Here is a 27,829-nt window from a genome sequence, read left to right as displayed (position 1 = left end):
AGTGTAATTATGCATAGCGTGTCCTTTCATTTTAATAACTTCTCTTAATCTGTTCTGCATTAAGAAAACCAACTTCGCGTTCTCACAGCTGATATCTCTGCCCATTCTTTGAGTATCACTGCCTTAAGGCTGTCCCTTGACGTAATTTTATGTTTTCGAATGGCACACTCCACACTGAGGTGGTGTTTCCAAAATATTAGGGGTGTGTTATATAATATCCAAAACTTCGTATTTTAAGCTGGGTGCTTTGGGTAGTTTATTGACACTAGCACTCAAATTCTCCTTTAATATTTAATAATAATTTATTACTAATAAAATGCATACTACCGACACCGCTTGCACTCATGCATCACCACCTTAACTGCATGCCCACTTTATTAGGACAATCTGGCCCAAAAATATTAAATTTAGTCTCATCGTTAAATATTACTTTTGACCAAAAGTCATTGTTGTGATCAATTTACTTGTTTGCGAATTCTAAACGCTTTTTTTCACTTATAAGCGGCTTAATGCATGGAGTTCGCCCATTATACCCAGCAGCTCTAAGCCTTCTTCGCACAGTTTCATCACTAATGTTTATTGTGCTAATCTCAGCGAGGACCCTATTAATTTCTGTGGTAGAAGTGCGTGGCACACGCTTGATTTTTTTATTATAACGGCCGATAAAATTTTCAGACCTTCCTGATCTCTGTCATAAGGTTAACGAATTCCTCCGCAAATGCTGTGGATGGTGGAATGCCTCTTTTTGTGGAATTTGATATCTCTTTTAATGTTTTTCTTTTATTTCGTAAATTAAATATTATTTTTCTTTCTTTTACTATTTTTGTAGGCATAGAAATTGCTTAACTCACTATCAAGCATTTGTCTACATGAGTTCAAGCTTTACTTTATGTGTAGAAAATGAAATTTTAGATGTCTACAAAACGCTTCTTTTCACTACTTTATATGACTCATAATCAGGTACTATATGATTCTTTGATCAAAGGCAAAAGCAAAATGGGTGATAATGTCAGCATATATATGTTGGGGACATATCTACTAACCTAAAAATCGAAAATCGAAAGTACGTAGCCGCAAAATTCAAAGTGGCAGTTTTTAACAAACGCCCTATATTTGAATATAACTTACCTCATAATAGCGATGAACCAAGGTGAGTTCCAAGTGTTTATCGGACCAGTCTCTAGTGATTTCAACAAGTTCTTTTTCGTTAAGCCATTGCAATTCTGCAGAAGCTTCAGCCAAAAAAATTTGAAGTGCATCTAGATCTGAGAGCCTTTTTGTTGAAGTACTTAGAAGCTCTGCGTACAATTTTTGTAATTGATTAAGACGCTGCAAGTAAAGTCGCAATTCATCTCCAGAAAACTTTGTTTGCTGACGTTCATCGGTTAAAATCGTTGAGTGAAACTTCTCAATATTTTTATGCTCTTCTTGCTGCCGGCGAAATTCGTCTTTAACGGAAGGCAAGTCTGAACCATAATCTGCCGCATGCAATTGTTTCTAAAATGTAAAATAAAGTATTGTGTTAAAATATTAGATAGTAATCTAAAAATAAGAGCTATATTATTAATAAATTATAAATTCTAAATAAATAACCTGTTAAGGCAAATTAAGCCTTATATACCTGGCATATGTTTCTATAGAAATATCATAGTCATACAAGGAATATATGTATATAATATACCATTTAGATAGTTTAAGATATTCATTTAAATTTGTTTACATTTTGTTTTAAGTTCCTATGTTCTTGCCATGATATGTTTACTGAAAAACTGTGAACGTTGTTTCGATTTCACAAACATTATGGAGGAGAGGAAATCAATTGGTCGTACAAAAACCCGAAAACAGACCACAAGCTGATTTCTTTAGGTTTATATATAATATTTATATTTGATCCTGCCACGAATCTTCCAAATGCGGGTGTATAAAAAGCTTTGTGCAAATATTACCGTTTTCCAGAAAACAAAATCTTTAATTTCGAGCTTTCTGACTTAACTCGGCTCAATTGATTTTTTTTATTTATGAATGACTTCTTTCGTGCTACTCGACCATTACAGTCCTTTTTACGTAGTACCCGTCGCACTGTTTCGACGCAACATGATTTGCCCACTTCCTGCTGAATTTCGTTTAGCTGTTTTGGAGCCGATAGCATTGGGTTTTCTTTTATTTTTCGAACAATGGGCGTTTACCCATCATTTTATATGGGGCACATCGGTCTTTATTTTGCACCCGAATTTCATAAGCGAAGCGTTCAATGATACTTTGTACTGTAGCACAACTCAAACAAACTATTTTCGCAATTTTTCGCTGCGACTTTCCGCTTTGAAAATGCTTGATGACCAGTTCGCGTTGTTCAATCGGTGAACGTCGGCCCATTTTTTATATATTTTTATATTGTCCACTTGGCGATCACAAACATTCTAACAATTGCATAGAACAATAACTGTGCGCTAGTTAAATAAACTAGAAATTGAAAATACCGTTAAACAAGCGAATATGTAGCTGCCGCCACAACATAAACAAGTGCTTGCATGAAATAAGTTGTGAGCAAAACTACCGCATTGTGGTTGCATTTCATCCCGTAGTGTGAGTTGGATTATATTTCCACGAATTCTGCTCTACACATTATGTTAGCAAATCATTTAACTAAATATTTACATACAATTTTTTTTTTAAATTGCGACAATTTTTCATTCTGCAATAATTTAAATTCATAAACTGAAACTGCATAAGCTGGGTGATAACTCTTATTTTTTATACTTACCAATTTCGACTGGCACCATTCGATGTGGTCCTGCAAGTCACGAAAATTTGAGTTTGTTTCAATTTGACGGGATTCAATAATCGTGCGGGTCTGCCGAGTTACAGTTGTTTCATGAACCGGATATTTCAGTTCGGTTAGCTTTTGTACCAAACTTGAGTTGAAATGGGCATGAAGATTTGTCCATCGCTGATGCAATTTATTAGCCTTACTTAGTAACTCAGCACCATGGGTGTAGCGACCTTCATTAAGCACAAGGCAATCCTGATGCATATCCTGTATTGGTTCTTCTAAATGGCGAATCTCAGTTTCCAATGATTCCACAACACTTTTAGCATCAATTGGATGTAAGCGTTCAATACGTCGGGATTCTTCATTTATAACTGTTTCCAGATCAGATATTTTGACGTCAATGTGTTTAAGTTCCCTTTGAACTTTATCTGCAAGCCGCTGCATACGCTCTAATCTTTCCAGCTCTTGTTGTAAAATAAGTTCACGATCTGATAGTGAGGACAGCATTCGATACCATACCTTCTCTATAGTTTCAGGACGAAGCTCAGATTCGACATCAATCTCGCCTACGCTTTCAAAATAGCGTTCCAATTCGTTATATATTTGAATAAGCTTTTGTTTTTCGTTTTTACGAGCTAAAACTTCTTCATTACGAAAACAATGCAAATCGTTTAACAGACGCTTAATTTCAATAACAGTAGGAGGAATGGATCGCTCCTGTAAATATGCAGTTTTTTCTCGACACCAATAAATAAATTGATGAGCAAGGTCACGATATTCATGCACACGCCTTTGGGATTCCATATCGAACAAGGGATGAATAGAAGGCGGCTCCGGGAATACATCATACAAAGAAGATATATATGTGATAAGAGACTTTTCATCAGGTTCATTTGTGTCAACATCTAAAAAATAAAACAAAATTTCATTTAGATATGTAGCTAGTAAAAAATAAAAACTTATTTATAAAAGCTATGAGGTCCATGATATAGAGCTGTTACGGACGAAGAACAGGATTTAGGATTTCATTTAAGAGCAGAAACAAGCTGTAATTTCAGTTTCCTTGGGGATCGGAACCAATGGCTAAGGAAGTACCACCCACTCTAACAAAGTAGTTTCACCCTCCAATTAAACCAATTATACAAGGTGATATAGTTACTATTGTGGAAGAGAACAACAAACGCTGCGTATGCTCGAAGCGTACAGGGATGGATGTTCACAGTGCCAAGGATAGACAAGTATGCAGCGCAGTTGTACGCACTGCTAATGGCTTATATTCATAATAGTAAACGTGTTCAATGTGGCATCGTAACTGAATCTACAAATTAATCTCGGCCAGCTAGATTTAGATGAGATCATTATGATCATGTCGGAAGTGTCGATAAACTCAATATTAACGCATATTGGATATTAGGAAATCGAAACGTCACAGTTGCAGTCATTCCCATGGCTGTCGGTTCTAAGTTACTGGAATGACTCGGGTTGTTCCCGACCAAGGGCTGCCGCCCCAGTAAACTAGCCCTGCCTCGTGAACTGTTCATCACCCCACCTCTTACGTCACGGGAGCAATTCCTTGCAGCAATCTTGCTCCAAATACTTCTCCTCAGGGCTGGTATTGAATCTAACCCTGGGCCAGAGGTATTCTATTGCTGTGTATGCCATAAACGGCTACACCCGAACTCCACCTCGGTTAGGTGCAATAAATACAACGAGTGGAGTCACCTTAAGACCTATTCAGGCCTCAAATCACACAGGTAGTGGTCCACACGGTATGTGGCCACGTGTTGCTCCCGCCACCAGGCGTCCGATGCTTCAAGATGCAAGACTGAAGCCGAGATGGGTGTTAACCACTGGTCAGAACAGTGACAAACTAAACTAATCACAGTCAGAACCGAGCAAGAACGTCCCCAAGGGGGTGTTCTTTCTCCGCTGCTGTGGTGCTTGGTCATAGACTCTCTACTAGCTGAGATGCAGGAACTCGGTTTTCATGTCCAAGCATATGCGGACGATATCTGTGCGCTAACATCGGATAAATCCTTAAGGAGGTTTTGCTCGAACGTGCAGAGAATTCTTGACAAAATCGATGACTGGAAAACGGAAATTGGATGGACTCAGTCTTCCAACACTGAAAGGTGTGACACTTGGTCTTTCCGATGAAGTTAAATGTCTAAGAGTAATCTTGGATAAGAAGTTGACTTGGGAGACACACGTTTCACTGAAGGTGAATCGCGCATTAAGGATTTTTCAGCAATGCCGTAGAGCCTTTGGTAAAACCTGGGGTCTAAAACCTGTTGTGGTCCTATGGATATACACAGCACTTATCAGATGTGTATGTTTATTCATCAAGGGTGCCATGAATACAACCTCTGGTGATGCCCTAAATGCTATGCTTGATTTGCTCCCCCAGGATCTTAAGACACAACAGGAAGCAATAAAAGCAATGTGTAGACTCCATAGATATGGTTTCTGGCACGAAGACGGAACTTCGGGACACAGAGAAATCTTTAAGTTGCTATCTGAGCAGTATCTACTGTTTTGGGCACCTAAAGACGACCTGATACCCATAGTTTCATTTCGAAGTAAATTTGATGTCAGATTGCGTGGGCAATGGGGCAATCCAGAATGCCTGCAGAGAGGTTTGACGGATATTTTCTTTACCGATGCGTCCAAGAATTAAATAGGGTCCTGAGCCGGATGGTACTTAAACGATAGTAATAAGTATTACTATGCTATGGGGGATGGATCCTGTGACGTAAGAATAAAGTTTTGGGACGCAATCCAAGTTTTGACCACACATAAAGTGGTTAAAGGTGCATTATTGTTGAAAGATCCAATTAATAGAACCCAGTGTTTCACGAATCTCAGAAAAAGAGAGCTTTATAGCTATTTCCCGTTATTTTGTGGTCTACAATTTTCAAGTCGAATTTATTGCTCGCTTCGATATTGCTCCCTTTTTTCCTGCAACCTTCTTTCACGTAAAGATCCGCAACATTTGGACTTCGAACAATATTTTTGGCAATTTGGGTATATGATCTCTGTGATCTAGATATCGATTTGTCCTTTTTGGCTATCTGGTAAACCTTTCTGTTTTCCCATCCATCCCCATCTTGCTAGAAGATCCAACGCTCTCTATCGAAGAGAGTACTGCTCAACTGCTTTACCACGCCTTCCTCCTGGTACACTTTTTGCCCCGGTATTAACACGTTTTTCGAAGAAATGAAGAGACATAACGCCTTTGCAAGACACTCTCCACCAAACCATTTCGGATGGTGGTCTCGCCACACCCTTGCAATAACATTTTTTGCATCTTTAAACGGTTTAGCATAGATTTTCTTGTTTTGCTTATTAAAAACTTCTTCAACAGTGACCGTTGACCGCGGGCCACCCAAAAAGCTGCTTGTATCTGTCGAGTCTAATTTTCTTCAAGCGCGTTGTCTAAAGATGACCAGTTGAGCGACGGAAGGCTTTCACGTGGAAATCATCTCTAATTAGTCTTGACACGGATCTGGTCAATACATTAATTTCCCTGGACATGATTTTATGTTTTCTAAGGGGATCTCTGCGAATTCTTTGCCGAACGTAAAAAAGCTAAAACATTTTAAGCGTTTATGAGAAATGTTTAGTCAGTCATTTTTCTATAATTTCTATTCATTTGTTCCTAAGTACATCTTTAAAAATTAAATTTTATAAAACAAAAACAAAAAACTTCACTTCAACGAAGCAGAAAAAGTTTCCGTACACATGAAAACAGGGATTTCCTGCAGTATTCAGGGGCATATTCATTCCCAATAACGGTTTTATTTTAGTTTGTAATTGATTTCCCATATTTTAAAATAGGGCCATCCAAATGTACTATGTACCAGTATTTACCTTCAGGGTCCAATAGACGCGTAACTCCATATTCTTTTTCCACAATATGAAAAGCGTGTTCTAATCTCTCACGGGGTCGATCCGTTCTTGCCTTTCGCCAATCAAGCAAATCTGGTCGATTTCGGTGAACTAATGCAGAAAATGCCAATCCATCTCGCCAAGACGATGTAAAGTCATTCACCCGTACACCTGGATACCGTAGCGTAGAGCGACGAGCCCAACGTAGTAACGCTTCCCGAGCAGACACATTGTCATCCTTGCCAACAACAATATCCGAAATCTATCAAATAAACAAATGTAAAAGCTCAAACTCTGTAAAATGAACAATCTGTTTTATACATATGTTATATGATGTACGCTTGTGTAGTTGTATAAGAATATTTAAATACTTAAATTTAATTAAATTACCCGATATCCTAATACTTTATAGTAAAATATGCTTCAGTATACTCAAGCAAATAAATCCAAAAAAGAGAAAAAATATACCACCGATCGTTATCGTCTAGCTCATCCAACGAAAGGCCCGGAAAACATGCTATTTCGACGTGTTGGGTTCAGAGGCATAGAGGTGGTAGGTGAGTTGATGCGAACGTGAATAGGTGGTACGTAGGTGGATTAGGAGCGTATGTGAATAGGTGGTTAGTATCGTGCAGGGTACCTTCATATCCTAGACATACATATATTGAGTATGTCGGGGCTGATTCCGCCACAATATCCAGAACGAAATTGAACTAAAGTCTGCGATTGGTGGTGGTTGAGTTTCGAAGCCAGCGTTGGAAAGTTTAGGAAGGTGGTAAGAGACTCCAGACAAATGTCATTTAATGTCTGTCTGTATGCTGTTCGATCCAGTAGTTGCAGTCGTTATTGGATCTCGTTATTGTAGTCGAAGAGATACTGTGCTCTTTAAGGGGGAACACCACAGTGATTTTTCAAAAAATCGATTTTTTTTTCTTAAAATATGTAAAAAAAATTTTTAACTTAAAATTTTAAAAATTTATGAAGTTATACCCAATACAATAAGTGCAAGTAGTGAGTTACGTGTTTTTCTCAAAACGACTTTTCTGAACACGGTTCGATTTCTCGAAGACTTATGAACCGAATTTAATTTTTTTTTTTTTAATTTTTGAATGAATATTTTTCCGAGCCTTTCGAAAACAAAAAAAAAGGGTAAAAACACAAACTCATTTGTCAAACCTGCACGATTTTATCAAAAACAAAAAATTCATGAAAAACACTTAATTTTTACAATGGTGTTCCCCCTTAACCGGGATCATGAAGGCATTGTTGTATAGATGTTGCAGGAGAGAATCCCGTCGCTATCCTGACGGCAGAATTCTGGCAGGTCTGAAGTTTTGTCCACTGCGAATCACTAGTGCCAAGCGATCAGCCATGCTTAGTGTAATTTAGAAGTATAGGGCACTGTGCGTTCTACGGAAGACACGCTTATGCATGGCAAGGTGTTTCGTGAAGAGTGGAAGTAGGAGTAGGAGGGCTTCGAGTGTCTTCACTATTGGGGGAAAGATGGTTATCGGGCGATAAGAATCCCCAGGTTTCTCCGTTTTTGCCTTCCTGAAAGCCACCTGGACTTCATTGCTGGAGAAACCTAGCGGGGCACAGTTGTTTGGCCGTTTGTGCAGTCGTTTAGTAGCACGACACGTTAACCTATCGACCAGAGGATGCAAAATGAATCACCGTATGGAGAACCTCGCACATTTCTTTTGGCACAAATAGTAGTGTTTTTTGCCTTCGTTATGGAAAAATATTAAAAAGTTTAAACGTGGATTAAACATTTTTAAACAAAGTGGAATATTCAGTATATCCCACATTTCACTCCACTTCTCAAAATCCAAAAATCAGATCCGATATTGCTCAAGGGTAAAGCTTGGAGAAAATTCTTTTCTATGAGCGTTTCGATTCAGCTGTAAATTTCCGTCTCCGTTATGCCTTGTTTTATAAATACTAAAGCCTCTCAAGTAAAAATATCTTCTTTTTGCCCTGGACTATCTTAATAACACCCAAATAGATATCAAATTATTTTGATACCAAAAATATGAGATAATTATAAATATTAGTAATTTAGATACTCATACTTAAACATTTTTCTAATAGCGGTCGCCCCTCGGCAGGCAATGGCAAACCTCCGAGTGTATTTCTGCCATGAAAAAGCTCCTCATAAAAATATTTGCCGTTCGGAGTCGGCTTGAAACTGTAGGTCCCTCCATTTGTGGAACAACATCAAGACGCACACCACAAATAGGAGGAGGAGCTCGGTCAAACAGCCAAAAAGGGTGTACGCGCCAATTATATATATATTATATATATATATAATTTAGATACTCTTGTAGTAATTTTTTCAATTAGAAGTAGCAAAATAATGGCATACAGTTAACTTCAATGACAAATCCACAATTAAATTACTTTACCGTTTTTGCAGCACATATCGATGACACTCCTTCTAATTTTTGAAGCTTTGCTGGTTGTTTTATCGTATCGAAAACATTTCGGTTTAATATGGTTACTTTACGGGTGATGTTTGAAGTAATACGACGTCCTCCATTTGCTGAGCGCTTTGATATCTTAGTTTTGTCAATACTTTGACCGATTATTTCCGTTGATATATATTTGTTAATTGCATTGTTAGAATAATTCGGAACGATGGTTGACGGCTGATAATTCGTACTTTCTATTCTCAGCATAGAGTTTTCAAGTTGAGTTGAAGTATTGAATCCGTTATTCATATTTTTGTTTTGAATTCACAGGGATTACTCTATTCTTGTAGAATAGTTTATGAAAATTGATTTTTTTTAAACAGTTGTACAAAAGGAATAATACAAAAATATATGCACAGAATCCCCGGTTAAATGAACCTGAAAATTGCTAAAACCATCGTTTTAATTATCAGGGATTTAATGAAAATGATGCTCGTTAAATTATTGAGATCTGTTATTTCCAAGGTCTCAGTAAGCCCACCCACAACGTAAGTATAAGTTTTCTTGCGATGTCTAACCATAAAGTCCAGTTCAAATATTATTCCATCTAACGGTGCTTGATTTATTGGTTCATTTGAAGAGAGACGCTCCATTACACGCTACATTATTTACGCATTAAAGCTGTGAAAAAGCAATATTGTGTTTGGTCGAAAACTTCTTAGTTATAATAAAATGGGAAAACAGAAAGGATTAAGAGATAGCAAAAAAGGACAGACATCTGCTAGACCAGACAATCATAGTAAGTGTAGTTGCACTACTCACAAACCAGAACTAGAATCCAATGCCAAGTATTCTTTAATTAAACCGCATGTTGTGAGTTACAGCAACGAATTGAGTCTTCCATACATAGTACAGTATGTGCATATATTGTTTACTTATCTCATGTTTGTAATAAAGCATTTACTGCTAATGAGATTAAACCCGATGACAAACCGAACAAAACATTTTATTTATGGTGTTTTCTTGTGAAAATATTGTCATACATCCAGCTAGCTGTAGTCGGAAATTAATAGAATGGGATACTTCAGGACAAAGAGACAAATAACAATAATATGACAATAAATGCCGAAGATATGAAAAAATATAAAAAAAAAATATTAAAATCGCCTAATACAAACACTTTTGGTATTTTTAGCGACGTTTTTTTCGCTTGTTAGGTGGTACGAACGATCGTACATATGTACATATATATCGTTTGCACTTTCTGCATAGACAACAAAAAAAGTATGAATCCTGAAACTTGATTGTCTAATGCTTTTATTTATATTTCATACTGTTAAATTTATTATAAGCAAAACTATTTTTAGATGTCGTTCAAAGTTTCAATGACGTATGCACAATAAACAAATCATTCCCATATTAAATTAGCCACTCTGTAAATTCATCCTTCACTTTTTTAAGAGTCATAGACTCACTCGGCAATTTTTGCCATTTTTTGTTCCTTTGAATTGATAGCTCAATTTTTATATTTCACAATTTGAACAAATTTAAATTTCTGCACCACATTTTTTAACGAGCATTCAGTTTCCCTGCTTAATCACACGATAATGGCATTCACATCAGTCACCCGTATCACTAAGTCGTAGAATCGAGTAATAGTTATCCTACGTACTAGGTATAAAAACCTATTTATTGAATATGCGCTAAAGCATGCAACCGAAGTTTAAATGTCAATGTTTTATCAATGACTAAAAGTCAACAGCTTAAAAAACACGCATTACAAATTACACCACCATATTTTTATATTTTACTGCATGAACAAGCCGCTCAGTTTCTTTAAACACTTGTTTAAGCTAGTAACACCCACTTACATCACATCACGAATTGAACTTACTGCTCTAACTGATTTTCTGATGGCGAACGATCAGTCTCTTTCTTACAAAATATTAAAATCAGTGCCTAATAGTTACGAAAACGTTCGCAATACTCCAACTCCAACACAAGTTTCTGGTAGAAATTTACTAGTTTTGTTAAAATGTTTAATTGCTCTCATATTGTGTTTATCAATATGTTTGTATGTACATATATACCGATTGTAATTAGGTATAAAACAAAATTTCAAACGGAATAACGTCACTATTTCAAACTTTGGTTGTTTTTACTGATTTCGATATGCCCACATAATTATGATACAAACATATGTATACTCGTATAGATGTGATGATGTAACGCTCAACAATAAAAATGGTAAAATTGTTGTTTCTCATAATGTTTTCTTATATTCTTTCTAGCATTTTACTTCATGGTAAAGCCTGGCAAGGCGGTAAGTAAGCCAATCTTTGTACTTGACTTACTTATGTTTTTGTTTTAAATTGCGCAGTGCATAATAAACAATTAAATATCTTTAATTAATTTAAATAATTCGGAGATTTATAGTATTGAGCCCAAAAATCAAGCTAAACAAAATGGTTAAAAAATAGTCAAATTTTGCCTAAAATTTTACAGAAGCTTTGACATATGTATATATATATATATGTATACATATACAGTAACAAGAATCCATTAAGTTTTTTTTTCATTACCATCGGAACGGAAACTATTTCAACAACTGTTACTATCAACGGAAACTGTTACTATTCATTAAAATCTTTCTCTGTACATAATATTTAACGTCCTTAAGGCCTTACGAGCTCTCACTGGATACTATGTATAAGGGACATTTTAGTCTTCGTTATCGTTATTGTGCAAATTCAAGCGTGTGTCGATTTTGCGAGCTGGACGATGAGACACCGGACCGCATCCTCTGCGAATGTGCAGCTCTCGCAAGACGAAGACCCACTCACATAGGTTGTGTTACTCTGAATCCATTTGTAATGTAGAACAAAGAGCACGAGCAAGTACTCAAATTCATTAGAAGCTTTCAATTATAGCCTCGAGGTCAATCACAATAACCCACCTCAGACGACACTATGGCCCAATAAAACTAAACTAATAACTTGATAGCGCCTGTTTCCGCTTAACAGATATTGTCACTAGTTTGAAATCACGGCACAACTATTACAGATATTACATTACAATTATTTCCAAAGAGCGCATAAAACATATCAGTGTAGCCTAAAGAAAATACTTTCGCGCATCTTGTATACTAATTTGTAAAAAGCAAATCTTAATAGAAATTGTAATACCCTAACATTAAATAGTTATATAGTGAACAGTTTTTTTTTCATTTTTTATTATTACTTAGTTTTATTTTATTACATTTGTTTTTAATTTCCTTCGAGAATTCTAATCACCCCACATTTTTCAAATGTATTGTCCTAATTACTAATTAAAAATATTTTTTGAACGATTTAAGCCACCTTTCCAGAACTCATCAACTCTATTCGTTAAACGAATACAATGCCCTGCCCTGCAGTTTTTGAATTAAAAAGAAATAAAAAAGATTTACTTTTAAGTCTTAAGACTTATGTCTGTATGCTAGCTTCTTTTCTTTTTGTTAAGTTATAACTTTTAACAAGTAAGTCACGAGCATTTAAAAAAATTTTTGAATTGCAATTTGAGCAATTAATTTAGCCAATAGTGTTTGAATCATATAACTCAAATATCGTGTTTCATGGATTGAAAAACAACAGATGTACACTATTGCTTTTGGCTCATATTCAGGTCAAAAAATTAAAGATTTCTTTTTGCAAAATTTTTCGAATATATCTTTTCCATGCAATCTAAATATAGGCAAAGAGTGCAATCGAGTCTTGTTTGTAACTTTTGGTATGTGAACGTGTAGGCGAACGTACGTGGGCAAATGTAAACACGTTTCCATTTTTGTTTTCATGCAAAACAATCTATATATTTTATGAGTAGGTGTTATGTTATGTTAAAGTTTTATACCTTTAGCATTTTAACACCACACAATTCATTTTATGAATCCGGACAGACGGAAATAGCATAAAGACAACATGTATATTAACACGAGCCACTAGCGTGTTATCGATTGAGTATTAATCGAACGGCCTACACTAAACTCAATAAGATAATCTGGAGTAGAAGACCAATAAAGGCGGCCCAAGAATCGCTTTCTTTTAATTATTGACTCTACACACAAATGTGTGCATGCTTTCAAAAATAACTCAACTCACACATTATATTATATTGAAACATAAGTATGTTCAATAAATTATAATTCTTATTTATATAGTTATATAGTTTTATCTTTTTTACTTTTATTTATTCATATCCAACTCAACAACCTTTGGCTATATTTATATAATACATTGCAATTTTAAATTAAAAACTTATTTCTAAGACGAGTACATTTAAGGGGTTAGGGATAGTCAGAATTTTCAAAAAATCGATTTTGTTTTTTTTGCATTTTCTTATAGTATAATGTTTTAAAAATATTGTGTAAAAATTTGAAGTGAATCCGACAAATACTTTTCAAGTTATTCAACAATTAACAAAGGGCGCTCGGCCGCTCCGGAGCCGATAGCAAAACTTTAAATGCGTTTTTCTCAAAACTATGTTTTTCAAACTGGTGAACACTGTAACTTAAAAACCGCTACGTAGATTTCAATAAAATTTATACAGCTTTTGAAAAACATAAAAAACTTGTGCCTGATCGAAGGATTTTTTTTTTTTTCAAAAATTTCGATTTTTTTTTAACAATTAACTGTTGGTTTTTTCCCGAAAATCTGAAAAATATTTCCTGAGGCCGCCATTTTGTTCATTTTGAAAAAAAAAAAAAAAAAAGCTTCGATCCGGCTCGAGATTATCTATCAATAAAAATAATTTTTCTCATCCGATTGGTTTTAGATGAATCTGCAAGGACTTGTGATGTTCACCGCAAGGGACTTCTGGAGAAACGGGCTTCACACAAACAGCGATAACTTTTGCAATTATTAATTTTTTGTTTTGAAATTTTGGTGAAGTCAAGTTAAAACATGATGTTTTTATGCTATGTTTTTATTTTTGTTAAATAAATTAATTAAGTAGCAAAAAACAATTCGTGAAAATCATCATTTTTTCGGGCCTCTGACTACCCCTAACCCCTTAACCTCCGATTGCATGAACGTTTTTTTGTAAATGAGTTATACTATATACAGTGCCTCAATGAAGAACTCGGACACCCAAGTGATAGGGTTTTAAATCAACAAATATATATTAAAATGCAATTTTAATGTGTTTTTATGTCACATTTATTTGCGTTCTTCAAGCGTATTTTTCAAAACTACAAAAAAACATAAACGAAATTCAACTCATTCGTACACAGAAAATACAAACATAAAACTTAGCAAAATTCATGACAAAAAAGAACTCGGACATTTATATAAAGTAGAGTAAGGCAAATAATATTTAAGATAAAACAATATAATTAATATTTAGTCGGCGTTTAATTTTTCTCACAGTATTCAAACTTCTTGGCATAGATTCGACCAACTTCTTGAATGTTAAAGGATCTATTTTCCCCCACTCTTCTTTAACAGCATCTTCTATGTCTTGCTTGTTTCTAATAACATGCTTTTTCAGTTGGTTTCCCAAATGAGCGCACAGATGTTCAATTACATTGATGTCTGGAGATTGTGGGTGTTGCCAGTACTTTAGGGCAGTTGTACATAAGCTATAGACGGTCATCAGATGTCTTATGCTTGGGATACTGATAGTACTGGAAACTGTTCTTAATTCCCAACTTGTCAGCACTTTGAACCAAATTTTCTTTCATAATTGTTAGGTATTGTTTGTGGTCCATATTGCCGTTAATAAGGCTAGAAATTTGTGCCAGCAGCGGACATACAATCCTATACCATTACCGACCCACCCCCATGTTTAACTGTCGGACGTAAGTTTTTTTCTTGCAACTCTTCATTAGGTTTTCTTTATATATGATTGTCCATTTGACTTAAACATGTTAAACTTGCTTTCATCTTATCCCCATAACGCTTTACGGATTTTTATTCTCTTGTGTCGGTTAATCTCGTTGATTAAATGTTTTTTCGTGCAACTCTTCCATTATAATTATTTTCTTAATATTAAGGTGTTGGGCGACTTCTGTTGCGAGCTTAGGAGCGCTTAAATTTGGATTTGGCTCAATTTGTTTTTTTCTTATTTTCCACGGATTTTTTTACTTAAAACATTTTATCACGGTCGAGGGAACGCTCTGTCCACGCTGTTTACCCATGTTTACAATTTGGACCTTTATTCAACAAAACACAACTGAAATTTTATTTTAATTTATTGCGTCTTTCTTTGCACTGTTCTACCGAGAGCAAACTAATTGTGGATTCCCCTTCTAAACTGCAAACAATCGGAATAATGCCAGATGTCCAATATCTTTCTTGACACCAATTCTGCGAATGCTGCCTGATAATTTTTTTATAACAAGCAGGTAATGAATTTCTAAATTATTGTTACTATTTTTAAAATCCTATATAAATACTCAATGGAAAAATTAAAAGATAAAAAAATATTTAACTCGCATTTCTTGCAAAAATTTTGAATTTGAAGCTGCAAGCTATTTATGTCCGAGTTCTTTATTGAGCCACTGTACTTGGCAAAATTATCGATCCCCTAGCAAAAATGTCGATTCATATCACTAAGATCCAAAGTCGAAACAAGGTCCTCAAGTCGCAAACCGGCAGCGCTTGGGGCAAAGACAAAAAAATGTTTCAGGCGACATTTAAAGTTATTGACTGGTCGGTACTAAATTACGCTGCGTCTGTCTAGTCGCCTGGCTCTAGTGATGCGCAGTAGACAAAGCTTTAGACCTGCCCCCATACTGCCTACTCTATAACACCTTAACAACGAGGCTTACATACTCCCGGTCAAGGAGCACCGCAAAATGCTAAGCAAGCAATTTCTGCATTTACTGGAGTCTGAGCGACCTCAGGCGAGTTAGGAGATATCTCTTCGACTACATCTACGATATCTAGGACCGCAACTGCAACTACTGGATCAGTCAAAAAATATATATATATTTATATATGGAGGGATTACCTATAGGTTTAAATCATTTGGTGTTTCATATGCACCAACCCATTCGGCTACGGCGGCGGCGGTATCCGACATTAAACGACATTAATCGGGAGACTCTCGCCACTTTGAACTCCCGATATCCGTTGTCGTTATCAGAATCCAAATACAACCTATTATAGGTTGAACTCCTATCTATCGATAATTGACCTCAACATATATATGTCTGGCATGTGAAGGTACTCCGCACGTTACTAAGTACCCTGTCGAAACACCAAGTTTCCTGGGTCTATCAGTAGATGAGTTACACGATGACGATCGGTGACTACACCGTACTGGTAGGGCCTCGTGAACTGCTACAACAACAACAACCCCTGATTTCAAGATAGTTTTCTTTCTAACGCATAAATGTTAATATATTCACTGATTTTTGATTCAAGTAGCACTTAAGCCGCCGAATGATAGACAAGTTTTTTTCTTATAGCGATAGGTGATGGTAGGTTAAGGCAAACCTCTCACCGTATTTCTACCTTGAAAAAACTCCTCATAAAAATCATCTGACTTTCAGAGTCGCCATATAGCTGTAGGTCACTTCATTTAATATTATGGTTAGGTTAGGTTGCTGCGGTTCCCACTCTCTATAAGGGTGTTGAGGGGTTCACTTCGTCTCTTTAACTAACGATGAAATACTGTGGATTACTGCGGGTGCTAAGCCTGCCAGGCATACAAAAAATTAAGATTTTAAATAGAGTTTAGACAGCGATGTCTGGCAAGAGTGCAGCTGCGACAGAAGTCATTGGAGGAAAACCCCATTCGTTATCCTTAAGGGACTTAGTTCTGTATTCATTCATTTTACCCTGTCCTGCGCGATGCAAACCGACTTGCTCCAGAGCTTGCTTGAGGATAAAGGGATGCCCTAATACTACGCAGAATTGACTGATGTAAGATCAGTTCGTCGCCTAGCCAGCTCAACGCGATTCCCAGACAACATTCGTGGTGTACCATTTAGCCAAAGCTCTAAATCAATTGCTACTTTTGATGAAGTGTTTTAGCCCGGCAGAGATTTTATGGTAGGATGTGGTACAACGGGCGAGTTCCTGACCCACAACAAAGCCTCTATGAAAGCTATTAACTCAGCTTAAAATGCCCATAGAAGAGGATAACACTCACAACAGCAATGTATAGCTAAACACGGTTTTAAGCTCCATCTTTCGGCTCTATTTGTGTTGACAGTCTGAAAAGTAAACCCAAAGAACTTTAACTCGACAGCAAATGTAAGTCCTACCCCATTTAGTGAGGGAACCTTAACGTAATATCGTCCACAAATTTGATGCTACATTATATGTATGTGTACAGTAATAATCTAATAATCTATAGTCATTATTTTTTAATAGCTTTTATTCGTACTCACTTGAAAATGTAAAATTATGGTCCAAATAAGTCCAAGCGTCAATTTGGGGTTGCCATCAACAATGTCTTCAGCGCGGATGTTAACCAATTTAATTTTTTTGTACCGAAGAAAATCAAGAGCCATTTGAGCATTTTGTAACATATGAAAACGCATTTTTCCTTTTTCGCGCGGCTGGAAATACATATATAAAATATAATTACCAAATTATTATTATCCTATTAACATATCTGTTATGTAAGAAGCACACAATATCCCAGGCCGATGTACTACAGGAATGTGCAAAAATTTGCTCCCCGCTATCAGAATCCGTTTTAGGATACTTTGGCCGCCGGTGGCGATATTTTTGGTGTGCCAGACACCAAACGATATTAAACGTGCTTTTTTATGGCGGCTACTTCTCGGCTACTACGATTGCAAACCTCCGAAAGACTTTCTACTACGAAAAAGCTTCTCATAGAAAATCATTGCCGTTCGGAGGCGGCATAAAACAGTAAGTTTCTGCATTTGTGAAAAACATCAAGACGCACACCACAAATTGAAGGAGAATCTTAGCCACACAACCAACAACAACAACCAGGGCCAATTATATCTGGTGGTTTTTTTAAGAGCTTGATAACTAACCAAACAGAAATATAATTGGAATGAATTTTTTTTATTATAATCTGGTAGTTAATTTCATGGCATTTATTTCTTGATTATGATATCCGACATCAATCTAATATTTAATAAATCTAAATTAGCCCAATCGAAAAAAATTGAACACAAACGATTGTCCTTTGGTTTCAATGAATTGAATTGAATGAGCTGTATTTTATAGGCATATAAGCCAAGATCCTTGCGGAAAAATTTCCACGTAGTCGAAGGTCAAAGACGTACAAGTTGAAAACGAAGACGAATCGACATTTCGGCGTCTTCTTCAATGCTTCGCGATCAGATTTATTTTTTTTTAGGGGGGAAAGTGATGCGAATAACACAGCCTTCGATGCCCAGGCATGGTCGGTTGTATTAAGCGCCTTACCACGGCAAGGCGGCTCCGCCGTGGGACCATAAAACGATAAAGGAATCAAATAAACAAAACCCGGAGTGTGCAGAGCGCGCTCTCTGAAGACGATATGCTGGCCTCCAGCCATGACGCCAGGACACGATCGTCGAGCCATGTATGCCGGCCGAGACACTTCACAGCACTCCTCTTCTCAAACCAAGCTGAATTCAAACAGCCTCGAAGACGACCTCCAGTAAGCTAGTCAAGGTGGACTTCGCAAGGATGCCCCGGCAACCATAGTGAAGGTTGCCAAAAAGAAAAATAAAAATCCCGTGTCCGGCTCCTGGCGTAACGAGAGCCCAGTTCATTCTGGGAAAGATTGAACAAAATGAACAAGCTGATAAAGCGCACGAGAGGGACATTGAAGACCGTGCTTAATGCGAAGCTTCAATCAAGGAGTACGATTGTGGCTGGATCGCATCTAAGCTGAACCAGCCACAGCAAGAGCCTAAATGTTCGGAACAGAGCTTGGCTAAGCGCAACCGTTCACAGGACGTGAGTGGGCGCGATGCTAAGAAGAGCAGAATCTCCACAGTTCAGGGTGCTAAGGGCCCTACGACCAGTGTGGTAGCTGCGGCCGCGAGGGCGACTTATGGTGAAGTGGCCAGGGATCAAGCTATCTTGTGAACGCTAAATCCAAAAGTGGAAGAGAGGTACTGCCTGGGGAGTTATTGAAGGACATGGTCAGGCGTGGCCGTCAGGTATCTCATAGCCAATGTCGAGGCTGTCGTCCCTTAAAATATGCCGACAAGGTTTCGAAAGAGTTTCTGGATAAGAGTATCGCTAAAGCTCATCTCTGCTTCGGAGATTCCAAGGTGACCACGATCGCGAAAATTAAGCTGGATAGGAAACTTCGGAAATTTTCGTATCTTAAATTGCAAATCCCTGAGGTTCCGATAGATAACTGGTCTGTCATCAAGGTAAAGGAATGTAAAAGAAAGTTTAGGAACATAGCTCTGTCGTTCTGCTGCTGATCAGTAACGGGTCTCTGGTCTTTTGTCATTCTCCGTGACGAAGATTTCGATATCTGCCTGATTCAAGAGCCTTGGATCTGGGAGCATAAAATTATGGGACTGAAGGAAGAATTGCTATATAATCCCAGTTTACCAGATGTGACGGTGGTACCATAAAGTGAAAGTTGTATTTTGTGTCTCATATATGGCCCATGACAACTCAACGCCTCCTGAAGAAATGCACCATCTCTCTTGACCAAGAACGAGAACATTCTGATCGACTGTGTTGCAAATACAAGACACACCATTTGGGGCAGTAGTGGAATTAATGAACGAAGTGAATCTCTTTTTGATTTTTTAATTAGCCATAATCTACTAATTTGAAAGAACGTTTGTTTTGCCCCAGCATCGGAAACAACAAGCGGCTTGGAATTAATTCTTGATATTATTCTCTCACCATTCTGTGGTCATGGTTAAAAATAAGACGGTTTCCCAAAAGAGCTCTTTTTCGGATCATAGGCTGATCCTTTTTGAAGTCGATTGCGTTCAGGAAACCTTATATTCCCGTGGAAATCGTAAAAGAACTGACTGGACCTGTTTTCACAGGGTTTCCAAGAAGAAGTTAAACAGAAATAATTTTTCAATTTCCAACATTCATGTTCTTCCGTTTTCATCGGAAGTTAGGTACCTTGATAGTGAGTGATACTTGACTTCAAACTTCATTGGAAGCTACAAATTTAAAAATCTATGTTCGGCGAAAATGGGGACTTTATGTAAGTGTACGGACTGTGGTCCTGTTCAGACTGAACTGATAAAGGCAGTAATGAAAGCCGCGGCACTGGTACAGTATGAAACGATACCTAGAGATGATATCTACATTTTCTCTGATAAAATCCATCACAAAACAGTCGACAGCCTCCAAGGTAGTCATGAAATGCCGCATATCTCTTAACGAGAGGGCTGAGTCATTTCACCTTAAGTTAACATGGGTTCTTAGCCATTGCGACATTGAACGAAACTGGAGAGCCGATAAGCTACCGAGACTCGACACCAAATTGACCTATGAGTACATAGCCAATGACATAGACATACCCTTACAAACATGTAAGCTACTTATCTTCGAGGAAACCTTAAGAGAAGGGAATGAAAGATGGCGTAATGAAACCACCTGTGGAATCGCCCGATAATTGTGGCCGACCTTAATGCTAAACGCACAGAATCTCCGCTAAGCCAAAACAAGCACAGTCTTATACACTGATCTCAGTTATAACAGGGCACTGCCTAATACGATGGGTGTGTTGTAAATACATGGCTTCTGCAGAAGCTGTAAATTTCTTCTGTGTCATTGTCCCGCTCTATCCAGACGTAGGTTTACTACGTAGCCAATTTTTCAATGAATTGAAAGATTTTAATTCTGCGCAAAGAAATATTATAAAACTTTTGAAAACCACACACTGGTTTTAGGAGAGATAGGGACAAGTTTCCCACGCAGCATCACAAGGGACTATGAGTGTATCCCACAGGCAACTGCTTCAACCTAACCTAAATTTTTTTGCGTAATGTTCTATTGTGGAATCCGTGTTTGCTCAGAGTCCTTCGAATTGTTCTTAGGCGAACACACCTTTATGATGTGCTTGCTAAATGTTCAGCTAATTTTTAAGCATTAACATTTGGATTTTTGCCCACTTTCTTGAAAATGAAACGGATATCTCTGCGAGATAGTTTCCTCGAGCGGCCACTGGATAGGTTCATTTCGATAGAACAAATATTTTTACAGTTTATCAGAAATGTCAACACAGTTTACCATTCTCAGCTGCCAAAGCTTAATTATCGATAATTCTCATGCAGCTAAAAACAAACTCCCTATACAAGATAGAAACTTTTGTCAACGCTGTTTTGCGTTTTTGTTACTGTTACTATTGTTAACTTTGTTATTTTATGTTAAAGACTGGATTTTTTCAATTTATTGCGATTAAAAAAAGATTTCAAATAAAATGAAAGAAAATTTAAAAATTGTGTGGGTTCTCAACTTACCAAATATTCATTCGATAGAACTTCCAAAAGTGTGAGCAAATTGTGACCATCTCTTAGATCTTCAAATAAATCGTCCACTTGTCGTTTAGCCTGGTAAATATTTAATAATAATATTTAAAGTAATATAAATTCATATAAAATGTTAATAATTAAGCTAAGTTTAAATATAATAGCTTAAAACTATTTTCAGAGTCAGAAAATTCGAAAAAATAGCAGTCGTGTCATTAAAATTTAATTAAACATGTATTTAGAAAATGAACGAACATCTATTTTTAAGCCCGAACCGAATATTTTCAAGGCAGCCACTAATAATAGTCACAAAAATCTATGTTTTATTAATAAAAAATTAAAATTTCTTCAAAAATTTGATGTGGTAAGAAAGTAGTGTGCACGATGGATGCCACACAATTTAAAAACGCACTGGAAGCGCGTGTGGACAAAATGTCTCGAAAATTGGTCCAAACGAACGCAAATAAAAATGGAGAATGTTTTGACAACCAATAAAACCATTTTTACCCATCAATGTTAATTTTTCCATAATTAGCCAGAAATATAAACAGCACCTCTCGTTTATACATATAGGGTGGGCCATGTAAAATTTGCTTTTTGAATCGGCTATAAAAAAAACGAATCAATATTTTTTCAAATTTTTTTTTTTATTTTGAAGATTGAACATTGTCATTTATAAATGAAAAATAATATCGTTCAAATGACTGCCACGACTGGCTTTACAGTAGGCCATTCGACCAACCCAATTTTTAAGCACATTTTCGATTGTTTGGGATCCAATTTCATGAATGGCAACTTCGATTTCGTGTTTTGAAGCATCAATCGTCTCTGGATGGTTCGCATAGCACTTGTCCTTAACGGCTCCCCACAAAAAATAGTCCAACGGGATTAAGTCACAGCTCCGAGGCGGCCAATTGATATCGGAATTTAAAAACGGTAGCCAAAAGTTCGAGTGTAACTTTGGCAGTGTGAAAAGTTGCACCGTCCTGTTGAAACCAAATGTCGTCCATGTCATCCTCTTCAATTTTTGGAAACAAAAACTCTTTTGGGTGTTTGGCCGAGCTCATTCTCTTATTTGTGGCGTGCGTCTTAATGTTGTTCCACAAATGGAGGGACCTACACATTCAAGCCGACTCCAAACGACAGATATTTTTTATGAGGAGCTTTTTTCATGGCAGAAATACACTCGGAGATTTGCCATTGGAATTTCAAATGTTTTTACATTGAGAAGCCGTTATCCGAGGATTATTTTTCACCCTTAGTTGATTGTGAACTAACATATTTAACAGTTCCACCAATACAAACAATTGTGTCTCAATTCAAATATTAAAGGAGATATTGGAACAGAAAGTATATTATCAGCTTTTAAATGACAAAAATACAAAGAAAGAGACGTTTTATGGTTTAGAACCGCAGACCGAAGAATGCACGAGAAGAAACTAATCGACCAAAAACTACACACAGTATGTCAAGAATGAGTTTTAATATAAAAAATAAATTAATTTTTCGGCTTCAATAGCAAAAACTAGCACTCTTTATTTATCTTTGACTTCTTTTTTGTACTCATACATATTTATTCACATCATTTAAAGGGAATTCATAAAAAACTTTAAATTCTTTGGAAATGGGCCTTTTTGAAGAAAGTAGTAGCATTATAAACAGCAATAATAGAGGAATGGAGAAAGGAGAATATACAGAATTAATAGGAAGTAAAAAAATTGGTATTATTGTATTAAAATTTGTAAAAACAGAATCAAAATAGTGTGTTATTTGTTTTTTAACTTCTGCGGACCCGAAGTTTCTTCCTTGGTCTGAATATAACTCAGTAGATTCTCCAAACTTAGAAAGCTGTATAAAAACCTCAGCAATGCTTTTGGCCTCTTGGTTTGGAAGAGCGTACATTTCTGGCCACTTACTGAAGTAATCGTTAATAACGAGTACATATGTATGTATTTGTTGCAAAAATCACTAGTTGGAAACGGACGCACCACATCCAGAACTATTCCACTGCACCCAATATTCCATTACAGTTCTTGATGGTATTTCTGCAACGTTGTTGTTGTTGTAGCACCATACAAATTTTTCGCGAATAACTTTTAAAGTAAATACTGAAAATATTTTTTTTTTTTCATATATAATTAGGCTTAAAACAAAACTGCATCATTACGTTTCTCTTAAATGCTTTAGATCGGGAGAAATTAAGAAAAAAGGGGTCGTACGAAGAGTTTTGTCCGCAACTGTAGTTATAAGTTCTACATTGATCTGAATTGTCGAAGTGGAATAAGAAGAGGTAATAGATATGAATCAGAGTTTTTCAGAGTAATAATGTAAAGCATAAATACATTTTTTTTAAATATACGTAGATAATTATTAGATCACTCAGATGTACACACAGAACGAAGTCTTTTATATGTATAAATTTACTATGTGTGAATAACCCACACACTCAATTGACGACCTCTATAGGTCATATCACTTACACCACTGATATTGCATTATACATAGTATATATTTGGCGGGTGTTTCACACCCACTGTGGGTTTTGAGCCCGGGCCTTACTGAATGGTAGTCTCCACTACCCCACTCAACATCGCAGACCCCTTTTTATACGCACTGCTCATTAAAATTTTGATGTGGGGCCTCGCCCCTCTTTCCAATATCTGCCACTTTTCGATATAAATAAGTATAAAATTTGATAACAAATATATGTCGCAATTAATTTTAATTTTCTAATGCTTTCCACTTTTCGCTATTGGTACGGTGGTGGTAGTGATTCCTCGATACTTGTACTTGCAATTAAAAAAAGAAAACTTATTTTAATTATTTAAACTCAAGTACTCTAGTAGTACAGTTCATTGGCCTCGTTAAATTAAATTAAATATATCAAGAATTCATTTGAATATCGACAAAAAAGAGTTCAAAAACTAAAAATAAAAAGTAATTCAAAATATAAAAATTATTTTTAAATTCGCTTTTTCAGTGTTTCTTTAAGCGCCTCTAATTTTATTTAATTTTTTATTTTTATTTCTAATATTTACTTTATTTATCTTTTAGTAATTGAACGACGGCACCGTTGAACTTCCGTTTTCAGGCATTTTTCCCGCTATTTCTTTTTTAAAATTCCAATTATTTTCATAGTAAGTTTCCCGCGAGATTTTCTTCCGACGAGAATTAAGTACTAGAGGTGGTAATGAACATTGTGATCGCGATTGAGTAGATGCTGGTTGTTGTGATGGTGGAGCTCGCCCAATAGCTAAATCAATGATGTGATTATTGGCAACTAGTGTACTGTCAAAAATCTCATCATGTGCTCCATGTACGGAGCAAACGAAAGGCGGCAACGGTTCTTCCCACATTGCACTTTGCATATATCTTTTTAAACTGCTCAAAAATGTCAAAAAAGACAAAAAAATCGTTAAACTTACATCGAACCCTTGCGATATCATGTCTTCAAAAAAAAGCTTTATCCTTGTGTCAAGGAACTCTTCTCTCCGCACCCAGTAGCACTTCAAACCCTCTACTCTCTAGTACTACCTTGAGTTTTCTAAAAAAAACTTGACATTATTTTAAAGTAAATATAACTTGCAAATTGTCAACTACCATTTTTCTACAATTTCTCATCAGAATGGCGTTTGTTTACCAAACTTTTGCTTCTTTGCTTGACATTTTTTTGTTTGTTTATACACAACAAGCATATTCCGTAAAATTTCGTTACTTATACTTGGAAGTACTATCCTAAAAGTACGTTCACATATGCATTAATAATCAATTAATCCACAAAATTAATCTACCTGTTCACATATGACAGATTACCTCCAAAATTGGCAATCAGCTGGCAATACTGTTGTGAAAGGTTTTTCTTTATAGAAATTATTTTGGTGGAATATTTCGGTGTTTTTGGTTTGTTTAATTAATATCAGGTCAGTCCATTAGTTCGAGCGTTAAGTGTCTCATTCAGGTTTGATAGCTGATAGGAATAATAATCAGCAGCTATGTTGTTGTTGTTGTTGTTGTAGCAGTATCTTCGCCCTGTCAGTGTAGTGTAAATTACCGGTCGTCTTCGTCTAGCTCATCTAACGGTAGGCCCAGGAAACTGGCAGTTTCGACGGGTTGGGTCCAGAGGGAGAGAGGTGTTAGATGAGTGGGTTTGATGGGGCATGTGAAGAGGTGGTTAGTATCGTGCGGGGTACCTTCACATGCAGGACATATGTTTAGTATGTCGGGGTCGATTCTGGATAGGTAGGAGTTTAACCTGCTACAGTATCCAGAACGTAGTTGTGCCAAGATTACGCGGGACTCTCGAGGAAGCTGGAGCTCTTCGTCTGCGATGGGTGGTGGTTGGACTCCGATAACGGCATTCGGGGGTCGGGAGCTTAGGAAGGTGGTAAGTGTCTCCCGATGAATGTCGTTCATAGCCTGTCTGTATACTGTCCGATCCTGGAGAGGTCTGTCCGTTTTGTCCTGGATCTCGTCCACGTAGTTGAGGAAGTGTCTCCTGATGTGCCTGGGAGGTGGCTCAGGCTCAAGCAGGTGTCTGCATGGGTGAGGCCTACGGTGACACCCAAGCAGAAACTGCTTGCCGAGCATTTTGTTATGCTCCTTAACCGGGAGCATGTGCGCCTCGTCATGTAAATGGTAGATAGGGGACATCAGGAGACATCCTGTCGCGGTCCTGATGGCAGTATTCTGGCAGGTCTGAAGCTTCGTCCACTGCGTATCACTGGTTCCAGGCGACCAGACAGGCGCGGCATAGTTCAGAACCGGTCGGCCTATTGCTTTGAAAGTCGACAGCAACATTTCTTTGTCTTTGCCCCAAGTGCTGCCGGCAAGCGACTTGAGGACCTTGTTGCGATTCTGTACTCTCGTTGCAATAGCGGTTGTGTGCGCCGAAAAGGAGAGCAAGCTGTCAAAGGTGACTCCCAAAATTTTGGGGTTGTTTATCGTCGGAATTGGGGTATCGTCGACGTGTACCTGAAGTGGCAGCTTGACCTCCTTTGTCCAGGTGGTAAATAGGGTCGCCGTGGATTTAGTGGGAGAAAGTTTTAAGTTTCTCGCAGTGAAGAAGCGAGAAAGGCTGGCGAGGTAGTCGTTTACTTTTGAGCATAGGCCATCAATGTCATTGCCCGACGCCATTATCGTGCAGTCGTCGGCATATGAGACCAGTGAGACTCCCTCTGGTGGCTGGGGGAGTTTCGAAATATAGAAATTAAAAAGCAAGGGTGAAAGGACACCACCCTGCGGTACTCCTTGCTTTATTTTTCTCTGTTTTGAGGTTTGGTCTCGAAATACTACCGACGAGTGACGACCACTCAGGTAGTTCGCGGTCCACCTCTTCAGCCCTGGCGGGAGTGTCGACTGTAAAATGTCATCTAGTAGCGTGGCGTGGCTGACTGTGTCGAAAGCCTTTTGTAGGTCCAACGCTACTAGGACAGTCCTCTCGCAGGGGCGGTTTTGGTTAAGGCCGCGGTTTACCTGGGTGTTTATGACGGTGAGTGCCGTGGTGGTACTGTGCACTCTACGGAAACCATGCTGGTGTGGGGCTGGAGTCAGGTGTTGAGTGAGGAGTGGGAGTAGAAGGGCCTCAAGTGTCTTCACTACTGGGGAAAGGAGAGTTATCGGACGATAAGACTCCCCTTGGTTGGCGGGTTTCCCAGGCTTCAGCAGTGGGACCACTCTCCCTAATTTCCACTTATCAGGAATGATGAGAGTGGCCATAGACAGGTTGAAGACCTTTGTGAGATATTCTACTCCCAATGGACCCAGCTTTTTCAGCATCAGCATGTTTAGTCCGTCGGGGCCAATGGCTTTTGATGGTTTCATGTGTTTGATGGCCCCCTGAACCTCGTCGCTGGTGAAAGTAAGCGGTGCACTGTTGTAGGGCAGTTTGTGCAGCCGTCTGGTGGCACAACGTTTGGATCTGTCGACCGGAGGATGCAATATAAATTGCCGGCTAAAATAGCTCGCGCATCTCTTCGGGTCCGACGAAGTACGACCGTTGAAGGTGATATCCACCTTGTCGTTGTGCTTCGTCGGGTTCGACAGGGACCTTACGGTGGACCAGAGCTTGCTCACACCAGAGGTGAAGTTACAGGACTTCAGATGCTCTACCCATTTGGTCCGCTTATGTTGGGTGACCAGTTGCCGGATCTCCAAATTGAGATCCTTTATACGAGGATCCCCGGGATCGGCCTGGCGTAGACGGTCACGCTCGTTTGCCATAACGGCTGCTTCGGCTGGGAAATTGGGACGTAATTCCCGGATCCGTCCAGCAGGTATGAAGCGAGCCGCGGCGGCTGTAATCGCCTTGCGGAGTGCGCGTTCGCCTGCGCGCACATCGGTGGGAGTGGG

The 27,829-nt window shown here is 37.7% G+C and overlaps 1 protein-coding gene across 27 annotated transcripts in view; it reads right to left on the bottom strand.

The window, feature by feature from the left end:
• Positions 1-27,829, bottom strand: part of LOC128868683 (dystonin) — a 166,906-nt gene that overhangs the window by 95,711 nt on the left and 43,366 nt on the right. For 22 of the 27 annotated variants that reach the window (XM_054111067.1, XM_054111053.1, XM_054111064.1 and 19 more), the window contains 5 exons: positions 21,473-21,562; positions 17,444-17,614; positions 6,641-6,920; positions 2,762-3,675; positions 1,129-1,497 (listed from right to left, as the gene is read on the bottom strand). In XM_054111067.1, the coding sequence (XP_053967042.1) occupies positions 1,129-1,497; positions 2,762-3,675; positions 6,641-6,920; positions 17,444-17,614; positions 21,473-21,562 (1,824 nt within the window). Of the gene's footprint in view, positions 1-1,128; positions 1,498-2,761; positions 3,676-6,640; positions 6,921-9,063; positions 9,445-17,443; positions 17,615-21,472; positions 21,563-27,829 lie in introns of those variants that run through there. The other 5 variants (XM_054111061.1, XM_054111068.1, XM_054111055.1 and 2 more) reach the window with 4 other exon arrangements.

Source organism: Anastrepha ludens, chromosome 6 (genome assembly GCF_028408465.1).
Source record: "Anastrepha ludens isolate Willacy chromosome 6, idAnaLude1.1, whole genome shotgun sequence".
Lineage (NCBI taxonomy): Eukaryota > Metazoa > Arthropoda > Insecta > Diptera > Tephritidae > Anastrepha > Anastrepha ludens.
This window is presented reverse-complemented; position numbering and strand designations above follow the sequence as displayed.